At 35.9% G+C, this 12,048-nt stretch overlaps 2 protein-coding genes and 1 non-coding gene across 3 annotated transcripts in view; 1 reads left to right on the top strand and 2 right to left on the bottom strand.

The window, feature by feature from the left end:
* LOC119071122 (probable G-protein coupled receptor No18) overlaps positions 1-12,048 on the top strand; it is a 42,829-nt gene that overhangs the window by 21,453 nt on the left and 9,328 nt on the right. The gene's annotated exons all lie outside the window — the stretch shown is intronic.
* LOC119071283 (putative oligosaccharyltransferase complex subunit CG9662) lies at positions 99-5,624 on the bottom strand. The gene is made up of 4 exons (XM_037176154.1): positions 5,455-5,624; positions 774-793; positions 615-688; positions 99-428 (listed from the first exon to the last, which is right to left on the bottom strand). Exons 1-4 carry the CDS (start codon positions 5,574-5,576, stop codon positions 180-182), a joined length of 465 nt encoding a protein of 154 aa, XP_037032049.1. The 5' UTR covers positions 5,577-5,624; the 3' UTR covers positions 99-179.
* On the bottom strand, positions 10,910-10,983 carry Trnan-guu. Its single transcript has one exon. It is a non-coding gene; the product is annotated as a tRNA-Asn (tRNA).

Consider the following 12,048-nt stretch of genomic DNA (forward strand, 5'->3'; position numbering starts at 1 on the left):
ACAAACAACTGCGGACGAGTTTCATTATTTAAATTTAATGCGACAGTAGAAATCATCAAAAATTATTTTAATTTATACAAAAATTGAAAATAGAAAAAACAATTTGTTCATTAACCACTGGTTCTACCAACACAGCTTCAAAACGATATCGGACTCGCTAACATCGTCCAATTTTGTTCTTACGGCTGCAAATATCCCGGCAATTTCATTCGCATAAAGATCCACGTCGTGAAAAACGAGACCAAAATAAAAAGGAAACCCATGGACGTCAGTAAAATGCGATTCAGTTTAGCTTTTCCGGGCGCGTGCGTCTGATCCATGATGATGAACCCTAAGCCACCGACTGTCTTGCCGACTGTAAACAGAAATGCATTAGCCAAACCTTCCATGATATACTGTCCGTTTACTCGATATGGCATGAAGGCAACCTGGATTGTGAAGAGAAGAAATATAGTAAAATATAGTCCCATGCTATTGAACACTGTGCTGTGTGTAGATATACAACAGTGGTGTCGAATTAGATCGTCTAAAACGATCCAACACAAATCAACATTCCCTGGTGGATTTTATCTACCCAACCCACCCAACCCAAAATAATATCTAACTTAACATACCGGCCGTGTCTGACCATTTTCGTCTGTAGTGGATCCTACGCTCGGTGGTTCAACGATGACGTCATAAATTAGACCTGTCGATTTAATTAGTATTACCATTATGCTCTTGAGGACGTTTCTTCACTGAAGCAGAAAAAATGACAACACAAAAATACAAACCTCCGGTAACCAAAAAATATTTTTTTTTTTTTCAAAAACACCTTTATTGGTATGAATAGTACAATCTTAACTATTTGTTAATTTATTACTAGGGTTGAGTTGTACTATCTTCCTTTTACTTGCGTAATTAGAAGAAAGTAAGACTTGTGTGGGTTTTACGACCCAATGGTCGAGTCCCTATGCGGTGTGCTGTTTTCATCCTTCATGTCAGTTCGTGGGGTTTAACACGTTTCAGCCTCCTTATTTCATTTGTTATATCTAGTAATAAGATGGCTTCTACGTTGGTGTGGTGAAGCAGTCTTTTTTCGTGTTTGATGGCGTTTTCCCGAATTACATCGGCAACCCATTGTATTTTTAAATCTTTGTGAATTTCTTTGTTTGTCACGTAACGATATGCGTTGGTGATCATGCGAAGAAAGTTGTTTTGACTTGTTTGGATGATATCTGTGTTTGATTTTTTAGCACAGCCCCAAAGAGTAGAGCCGTACATCCAGATAGGTGCGAAAATTGATTTGTAAATCAATCTTTTACAATACAGGTTAAGTTTAGAGTTGTATCCGACTAACCAGTACATTTGTCTCGTTTTGTGTTTGATTTGCTCAGCTTTTTGCTTCACATGATGTTTCCAGTTTAGTTTGTTGTCCAGGTTTAATCCTAGATATTTAGCTGACTCTGCCTGCGGAATGGGAATCCCATTGAGGTAAATGCGGAGATTGCTGTTTATGTGACGCAATGCGAAAGTGACGTGATTAGATTTTGACTCATTGAGTTTTATTTTCCAATCGATGGTCCACTGATTTATTTTATCCAAAGCATTTTGTAAATGTTTAACTGCCTCCGACTGCGATGTATCTGTTGCCATGATCGCTGTGTCGTCTGCGAAGGTTCCAATGAAAGAGTTTGTGGTTACAGGTATGTCAGCAGTATATATAGTGTATAAGAAAGGTGCCAATACACTTCCTTGTGGTACTCCTGCTAGTATTGGATAGAAGTTTGAATAGGTTTCTTCGTCCTTTACTCTGAACGTTCTCTCCGATAGGTATGATTCAAGCAGTTGACAGTAGTTGCCTGGAAAGAGTGTACTCATTTTATATGTGAGTCCTTCGTGCCACACTTTATCAAATGCCTGTGATACATCCAGGAATGCTGCCGGGCAGTACTCCTTTTTTTCGAATGCACTCTCAATTTTAGTAGTGAGTCTATGAATTTGTTCAATTGTTGAATGGTTGTTTCTAAAACCGAATTGAAAATCGGGGATTTTCACCAAAGGTTTTAGTCGTTTTATCAGCAACTTCTCGAATATTTTTGAGATTGTGGGTAGCAGTGAGATCGGCCTGTACGAGGTTACTTTTTCTGGCGGTTTATCTGGTTTTCTTAGCATAATTACTTGCGCAATTTTGAAGCTTTTTGGTACATATTTGAATTTAAGGCATGCATTGAACAGATATGTAATCATGTACACCGCATGTGCTGGCAGTTCTTTCAATACTCCTGGTGCTAATTCATCTATACCTGGAGCCTTTTTCTTGTTTAGTTTATCTATTTCTGTTGCAATTTCATATGGAGTGAATTTTTTGAACTTTTTGTCAGGTCGGTAGGTTGGTGTTGTGTCTACATTTGATTGTATGTCATTGTGAGGTTGAAAGACTTCTGCAAGATGTTTTGCAAAGAATTCCGTTTTTTCAGTATCCTTTCGTAACCAAATACCTCTGGAGTCTTTTATGGGAGGGATTTGGACGCATGGGCGTTTGAATCGTCTCGTCGCTTTCCATAGAGAGTAGTCTCTATCTTTACTCGAACTTAAATTGCTTAGGTAGTTTTCAAAACTTTCTTGTCTATACTGCTTTGTAACTTTATTAACTCTGTTACTAATATTGTTGAAGATTCTTTTGTCACTTTGGTTTCTGCTCCTATGCCAAAGTCTTCTCGCTTTTCTCCTTTCCTTGATAAGCTCTCTTATTTCGGCTGGATAATTGATTTCGTGAATAAGTTTTTCTTTTGGTTCCGGAGTTGCTGTTCTTGCCGCAATTTGCAGAAGATTGATAAAATTTTCCGTTTGTAGATCAAGCTCCTGTTTTGATTTCAGGCTAGCGTTGAGGTTGATTGACTCTTCAACTAAATTTCTGAAGAGTTCCCAGTCGGTGCATTTGTTAGTTAGATTTTCTTTTTTCTTTTTTAGTATGACTGTAGCATTGAGATTAAGAATCACTGGTGTATGATCTGATGTCAGGTCCACCATGTTTACTACTTCCATGTTGTTGTGTGATATTCCTCTTGAAATGAAGAAATCCAATAGATCTGGTACCTTTTTCTGGTCTGTAGGCCAGTACGTTGGCTTACGGCCGGAGTGGTAACTACAGTTTTCTTTTTTGATTGCGTTTAGAAGACCGTTGCCTTTAACCGGAGTTATCAGCCTCGCTCCCCATGCTGTGTGTTTCGTGTTGAAGTCACCTCCAATGATGAACCTTTGGCCCAATATTCCGAAGATTTCCATCCATTCTGAATATATTGGAGTAGATTTTGGTGGGCAATATGCGGCAGCTATATTTACATCTTGATTGTTGAACTGAATTGTAATTACAGTCGCTTGTATAAACTCTTTCTGTATGCTGTTTTGTGTATGATATTTTATATTTTTTTTAATGATTATCGCTGAGCCTCCCCTGGCTCTTTCGTTCGGATGATTTGTCCAGTGGACTTCAAAACCTTTAATTGTTATGTGACTTTTTTCGGTGAAATGTGTTTCAGATATAAAAGCAATATCTATGTTGTTTATTCGTAGGAAAATTTCCAACTCTTGAGCCCTAGCGTTGAGCCCATTTGCGTTCCAGTTCATGATGCGCAGGAACTTGCTTATCATTTTTTGTTTTTGTTGACTTTAGTTTTTTGGGCAGTCGGTTTGTTTTCCAACTTTGCCAATCGGTTTGACAAAAGTCCAATACTTAGGTCAATATTGGTTTTTAGTTGTGTGAGCAATGACAGTATATCTGCGTTTGACGGCTCGTTCGTTTCAGAGTTTTCAATTTTGTTTGATATTTTATTTTCTTTATTTTCCAAATTTTTTGTGACTTGCGCGAAAGTTAGTCCTTTTTTGACTTCCTTGTATTTTGTTGTAACTTCTAAGTTTTTTTCACTGAGCCGGTTTACTACCGACTTGGTTTGGTTTTGATTTTTGATTTTTTTCTGATATGTTGGGCAACCTTTATAATTTGCTGTGTGTCCTTCATTTTGGCAAAGGGCACATTTCGGAGTTACGTTTGGTCTCTTCGTACAGGCGCTTGTAGCATGTTTTCCGGCACATTTGACGCAAACTGGATTTCTCGTACAAAAATTTTTTGTATGTCCTAGTTGCTGGCAGTTTATGCACTGAGGGATGGATTTTATTTGTTTGGGAGGTTCTACTGTTATCTTACAGTGTAGAATGTTTTTAACAGCAAAAATCTCTTTATTGTTTTCTTTTTGTTTCAATTCAATTAGGAATAGAGGAAATTTTTTTTCCTCTGTAGTTCCGTCTTTGTCTTTGGTTTTTTTAACTATGTTTGTGATTTTAGTAGGCTCGTGGCCTAACTCAATTAAATCATCTGTTATTTCTTTTACATCACACGATGGATGTAATCCTCTAATGACTGCACGAAAGCTTTTTTCACTTTTTAACTGGTATGTATAATATTCAATACCTTTGAATTCACTTTCTTCGGAACTTTGATTCTCAATGAATTTTTTGACTTTCCTGTAGTCTTCTTCGTTTTGCAGAGTGACTTTTACGTCATTGCTGGCGACTGATTTGAACTGTGCTGTTGTAGCCATTTCCAAAATTTTTTTGCTGAATTTGTTAAAATCGGTTACATTGCTTACATTAAAAGGTGGCGGCAATGGCGGATTTTTCTGGTTTGATTCCGTTAATTTCGGTGATTTTTCTTTGGTGGATGAATTTTTTTGGTTGTTGTTTTTGCGTCTTCTTTTAACTGATTGAGTTTTAAATGGATCAATTTCTTTTTCCAAATCACTTTCATCTGTGGTATAGACGATTTGTTTTCCGTCATCTCCAGATTTTAAATGATCCGTTATAGCTTTTTGTAGTGAATTTTCTAGCTCAGCTATCTTTTTCTTTAGCTCGTCATTTTCAGCACAAAGTTTTTGAGCTAAATTATTGTTTTGTATTAGCAGATCATATTCTGATTGCTTAATTTTAACACTGGGTTCATTTTTTGGCGATGAGCCAAACATTTTAATTTAATTATTTATGATTCACAATGTTATTGACACTAAACTATGTTGCATATGAACACTATTTATTGCGCAGTTAATATGAATCATTTCTTTATTCTATACAGATAATTGATTGTTTTTATTTTAAATGTTTCTTTTTTCACTAAATTGTCACTTTTACTCGTATTACAATTGAATCACAAGTATGCAACGTAGTACAAGGAAATGTCAATGACTTGGTTAGTCATAATTAAATAGGTTGTCACTCTTACTCATATTACACGTGAATCACAATGAAATATATGTAATTAATGAAGTGTTGATGACTTGATTAGTCATTCATTAGTAAGAAATCATTACTGAATTTAATTTTTTTTTAATTTCTGTTTGAACTGTTTATATTTTTATTAAGAGTAAAATAAAAATACGTCTGTTCACTCGAACGGTCGAATGAAGAATCACCAAAAAATATGAAAACAAAACTAATGTGAAAACAGCCATCGGCGACGGTTGCTTCAGCCATGAAGGTTGTTTTATCTTTAGATTGGGCACTTCTAAGAGTAGGAACGGTAAACTGTACAGCGATTCTAGCATTTTTTATTTGTTCGATGCGGCTTTTTATAAATAAATGGAAAACAAACACACAAACACACGCGAATAGCACATACCTTAAATTAAAAACCAAATCAACTAAAATTCAAACTTCTAAACGCATGTATAAATACCGAAGTTCGAAAAAATAAATCTTTACAGATGGAATTTATTCCTTTTACAAAATGTCACGTGAGAAACAATTTACAATGACGGTATAGATAAGGTATGGCTGATCGGCTTATTTATCCCGAACGCACTCACTTTATGTCAAAATAATCACGGCTGTCCTCAACAAAGATAAAGTTTTGTGAAAATGTACACACAAAATGACTTGGGATCAAAGCCACTTTACTTAGGTTTCACCAAGGTAAATATATTGGCGGAGAGGGAGTTTGGGTTTATCTTTGCATCGACACATAAAAAATGATATGCACCTATGTCCAAATGTTTATTTTGACGAATTGGGTTAGGTGTTAGGGAATCTCGCGCCGCGTCTTTCACAATAACTTACAAAGTGACATCTTCCTTATACAAAATGTGTCAAAATGTGAATTATTGTGAATGACGCGGCGCGAGATTCCTAGCAACCTTCGGTTATGATCCGCGCCTTCGGCTTAAAAACTGTTACGGAAACACAGTTTATTCCATTTACAAACTGTTACGTGAGAGGCAGTTAACCAACGTCGCAGTGATAACGAAATAAAGTTTTTGCTGGCGCGTAATAGCGTATTGAGCCAATGAACATGTGCAAAAAGGAAAACAGAGTAGTAGATCGACAACTGTGGTAAATTTGAAGGAATATTTTGAAGTATCATTTCTGTAACATATAATTACGTCATTTTTGGACAGTAAGAGAATATTATAGCTATGCTATTTGCAGGCAGAAATGTGTGATATGTCGAAAATATGATATTTGTTTGGCGCGGCGCCAAAAATATCGTATTTTCGACATATCATACATTTCTGCCTGCAAATAGCGTAGCTACAATATTTCGGCTATTCGCAGGCGCCTGCAAATACTCCCATTATAATATTTTGGCTATTCGCAGGCGCCTGCAAATAATCACTTTATAATATTTTGGCTATTTGCAAATAGTCACTTCGAATATTATAAAGAGACTATTTGTAGGCGCCTGCAAATAGCACCTACGATAAAAATTCTTCAATTCTCTTTTATATACACATTGGTAACATGATGGATTATAAACTTTATCCAAAGTACAAAAACTTTGGTTGAATCTGAGCTTTTGTATGTTTTGTATATATACAAAAACGTTATACACGATCGTTAAGTAAATAAAAAACAAACGTTGTCCCAGGCTTAGACATAGTGATGAAACATTATTGATTGTCTTGTCCTTCATGGGGCCGTTCAACAATGTCAACAACATTTCAGGTGAGAGTAATTTACCAAATAATGTAGCAGACAGGATATGTGTTGATGAAAGAGAATCTGGAAAAATTCATGTACATCATTGCTGAACGATCCCCTTGTCAAATATATACAACCTTTAACTAAGGAAGATGAAACAGGAAGATGTCGTAGGAGGACCGAAAGATGAACAAAAAAAGTTTTTATTTGCCTTTCTTCTGGACATCACATTTATTTGATTTCTTTTTTATTACAGTATCATCTGTCATTAATTTGTCATTTGAATGGGCCATTCCATGAAAATATTGTTAAAGGGGAAAAATATATTAAATTGTGGTGTAACCATATCGTTCTGCCCACTATACTATACAGTGGAAATAGATATTTTTTTGTACGATTAGATATCCTTAAATTGATTTCAGTTTGGGTGAAATTCAAAATAATGTAAGGGCTGAAGGGATGATTTAACCAGGTCACCGCTTGTTTGAATCATCTTTTAATTCAACTAATTAAAGTAGTGAAATAGTTAATTTTCCTAACTAGTGTTGTAATATCGCAACTTCGTCGTTTATTTCCCACATCGTTTAGGAAAAACGTCGTTCCTAACTTCTAAAACCTTTAGCCCAAAGTGCTCTTTTATCGAATTCGTTTCGAAACCACTCATTAGCTAAAACTGAATTTTAGCATGCGTGAGGAAAATAACTATTCTCATTTAAGTGACGAAAAGTGGAACTTCTATTGCCTTTTTTGAGAAAAACGTTGCATGCAACTCGGTGGCATAAATAGCTGTTATGCAATTCAGTCGCAAAATGTGCAGTACTCAAAGATATATTAAAGTACTTTTTATCACAAGTGACAAAAAGGATTTCCATATGACTTAAGTCATTTCTGTCTCTAGTGACATAAAGTGCATCAACATACCAATGAAATTGCATCTGTTTATCAAACTCGCGTCGTTTGATTGATAGGATAGGTTAGGATAAGCTGGACAGTAAAGTTGATTCTTCTTAAGCAACAAGGCCGCAAATGGAATGGGCCCTCTGTGAATTGTGAATTGTAACTCATATGATTGACCTATTAGAACATAGGTGTCGCTAGTAGCTGATATGTTAGAATCACGATTGTGACTTATATAGATGACGTATGAGAACTGTGATAAGAATCGTGGTTTTACTTATAAGCCTATTACGGTCGATAGAGCTGATTATACCGTTAACTAACAGAAGATATCATTTTGATTAGGAGAAACTTTATGAATTATGTCTAACTTGGTCGTAGGCCAATACATATCTTATGCTTAAAACAACATTTTATCACCTACATACAATGTTTTACTCAAAGAAGCTAATGACAGTAACTGCAAACGAAACGACTGACTTGTTTTTGACGTCTGTGGAAGGCTAACATTATGAAACAATGTGTATTAGTTAACCAAGTGAAGAAAATAGGAAATTCCACCAAGAGCGAAGTTTCACTCAAAATTGAATTTGTTATTTCTCCCCGAGGTGAACACAACGTTTTTGATGCGTTCATTTTGCGAAAATCCGCATTTTTGTCCACCTTGAAGAAAATAAAATAAATTAGCTTGTTTCGGTATTCAGCATTTTAGGTGATAACAAAAAGCCATTTTCACACCGCTTCATAGTGGACAAAATAAGGATTTTGGGATTGCTAGCGTGAAACACATTTTCTGGCTTGCTTACGGTGCTTTGTTGTCTAGCGACCAGAAAATGAGAAAAACTGGTTTTCGTTTACACAGTAATGACGCATTTTCTGGCCGCATGCGACAATTTTTTTTTTCATAGTGTAAGTCTTCAACAGACGTTTGCGGTTTGCTTGAAAAGAATTTGACGTCTATTTATACAACCGACTTGAATAACTATGTCAACACCGTCGCCGTCTATAAAAGGTTAATCAATAAAACTAAAATTGCACGACAAATAGCCTTCTTCTGTAGTTTTCATTTTTAGACCGCAAACAATATACTGAAAACCACTAGAGGTAAACCACTCGGGTGATTCGCCTCTCAGGCAAATATGAGCAAATAACCAGATGGATTACGGTCAAATTGTGTAACACTGTGTAACACTGGGGATAAACCATTCGTAGAGTTCGTGAGTATGGCGATTTCGTAGACTTTTGATGTAAAATATCGTGAAGAAATGTCATACTTACGAACTATTCGAACCATAATGGTTTACCCCTACTATGTACTGTTGAGCTGTGTGAAAGCAGCTCGGTCCGGTAGAGTTTACATCCATTTAGTTTTTTAAACCACCACTTCATGATGCCATCTATCGTTGAATAGGTGAAATCATAAACATTTCCATATAAATTTCGGATCAGCTGATAAAAATGGCTGCCGCAATTTTTTCTGTTCGCTTCAGTTTCAATTATTTTATTTATTTTGTGTGAACTATTAAGCGAAATTAGCTAAAGCGGAACCATTAAAGCATCAGAATCAATGGCAGGAATCTGTGAAGTGAGCATTTGTATTTTTCGCAATTCCGGTCCATAATCATCACCTTTCCATGCATCCATTTAATGTCGTTTCGAAGGTATTTATTTCACTGTATTCCCGGACACAGCGCAATATGAACTTTTTTTTCGCACACAGTGCGTTATCAACTTTTTTTTTCGCACGCAGTGCGATATCAACTTTTTTTTCGCACGCTAAAGAACCTATTACCTTCAACGAAGGCTAAATTTTTATAAATAAAAATCTTGCACTGACCAGAAATCGAACCCCCGACACCAAAAGGCTTTTGAGCACAAAGCAGCGACTATAGCCATTCGGCTATAGAGTCACACAATTATACCGAACGTATTGTTGAAGCGTATATACTAAGCATTGACTACTCGATTTCATTCAATGCGTCTCTTTACATCACATTGCAATGTGTATTATAATACAGCCTTCTTGATCGTTCAAATGAATTTCTGTACACACAAGAATTTTGGAACAAAATGTAGGACATGTTTTGCATTGGAAAGGTGATTATGGCCCGAAATTGCGAAAAACGTTGTATCTACCACGGTAGGTATGCCGGTATTTTTTCGCACACGACGTCTTGTCGACCTCGGCTTCGCCTCGGGTCGACAATCGACATCTAGTGCGAAAAAATACCTTCATACCTACCTTGGTAGATAAATAACTAATAAAAGTTGATGTGTGACGAGAACAATTTATGGAAAAATTCGGTTGAAAACAGGTATTTTAAAAGATGAAAAAACAATAAATCAAACTGCTTTTCCAAAAAATCGGGACCCATTATTGCATCCAAAAAAGTATAAATTAAGTGTGTAAATAACTCATAAGCCTCCTTGTGCTGTACCCTAAGAGATATCGCTGCAACATTCAGACCCTTTTTTCGGTTTTGTGCCATGCATGCAAAAGGGGTGATTCCTCTTAACTGTGTGATTTATCTACCATTCAACAACAAAGAAAAGAGACAAAAGATCGAATATTTATTTATATAACACAGATTTTGTTCAAGCGACTTCATAAACAATGATAAATGGAAGAATCATCAAAACCAATGAATTTGTATACAAAACAGTACACACACAATTCTACAATAAATTGTTACGTGCTGTAAGTTAGCATTTCATGCATATGTTACGTACGTATTGTGTTCATGTTCGTTACGTTTAGTTCTATTATGTAGACTTTTAAACAACATTTAATTTATTGAAACTATTCTAGAGGTGATCAGGTCGGTCATATTTATTTTTCTCGTGCTATTGCCGCATCGATAAAAAAAAATCTGGTAATGATTCAACTATGTAGTAATCATTCCAAAAATGAAAAGTTCGCACAGAACTCGCAGTGTTTGACAAAATGTGAACAAGACACTTAATGTTATCAGAAACAACTACGTTATAGCAATAAAAACTGATTGATTTTCAATTACATTTTAGCAAATGTGATCATTAAAATAAAAAAATAAAAAAATTTAAACGCCCCCGGGTGGACTCGAACCACCAACCTTTCGGTTAACAGCCGAACGCGCTAACCAATTGCGCCACGGAGGCGATATACACAAGAACATCGATTGATGCAAATGTTTGTTGATGTTATTGCATGATTTGACTTGTCTTATCATTTTTCTTCGTAGAAATCGAGCAGCTACGGATGGTGTGTACAATGTATAAATATTCCTTTTAAAAACATTACATTTTAACGATTCAAATAAATTGACTTGACAATGTAAATAAATGAGTTGATGTAGGTATTCAACTAGCTAATCTGTTATCTGTGCACTTAAACAGAAAATAAAGTAGCTGAAGTGGGTGGACTCTAATTAATAGAAATGGACTGTGTTTGATTGTTGATGCTATGATTAGTGTCGATCTGTGAACTGACAACATAATATGATTTGGTCTCAATTTATTTGTTTTCTTTGCACGCTGGCATCAAGTGCATGCTTTTATGCATAACAAAAAAATTCCGGTTGTGCATCCATCATTCACATTTCTCGCGTTAGCTTTCAATAACGTTGGCTCGGTACGTGATTCTCTTATTCATTGCTTACTCACTTACTCAGAACATTACGTCCGTGGTTAGAAATTTTTATTTTGCCGGGTGTGAACGTTATTGCCCGACCCGAAGCAGAGAGCGGTGTTCTTTCTCGACAAAATAAAAATTTAGAATCACGTACGTACTATGCATTACGGGATTAGGCAATGACAATGCATATTTCATATGAGCGAACCGGCATTTACATTGCCCCAAGACGTAATCGTAGATTATTGAACTGGTCTACTAAAAGCGTTATAAAACGTATGTTTTTATGTCTATAAGAATGCAGGACAAACAACACTTTTTATTCGCCTCCTTCAGAATTTTTCTCCAATCGTACCTATTCCACGCCATCGATCTCCAATCGTTCACTCTTAGTGCTTTCAGGTCCGACTCAACTGCATGCTGCCATTGAGATTTATGTCCAACATTTTCAGGGGCACACGTTCCTCATTTATTCTTTAAATAACATGACTGAGCCACCTCAGTCGATTGATTTTGATGATTTTGATTACATCAGGATCGTAAAGGGTGAATCTTCTTTACTATTTTTCATCCACTTTTGGAATGGACCATTT

Source organism: Bradysia coprophila, chromosome II (genome assembly GCF_014529535.1).
Source record: "Bradysia coprophila strain Holo2 chromosome II, BU_Bcop_v1, whole genome shotgun sequence".
NCBI classification, from domain to species: domain Eukaryota; kingdom Metazoa; phylum Arthropoda; class Insecta; order Diptera; family Sciaridae; genus Bradysia; species Bradysia coprophila.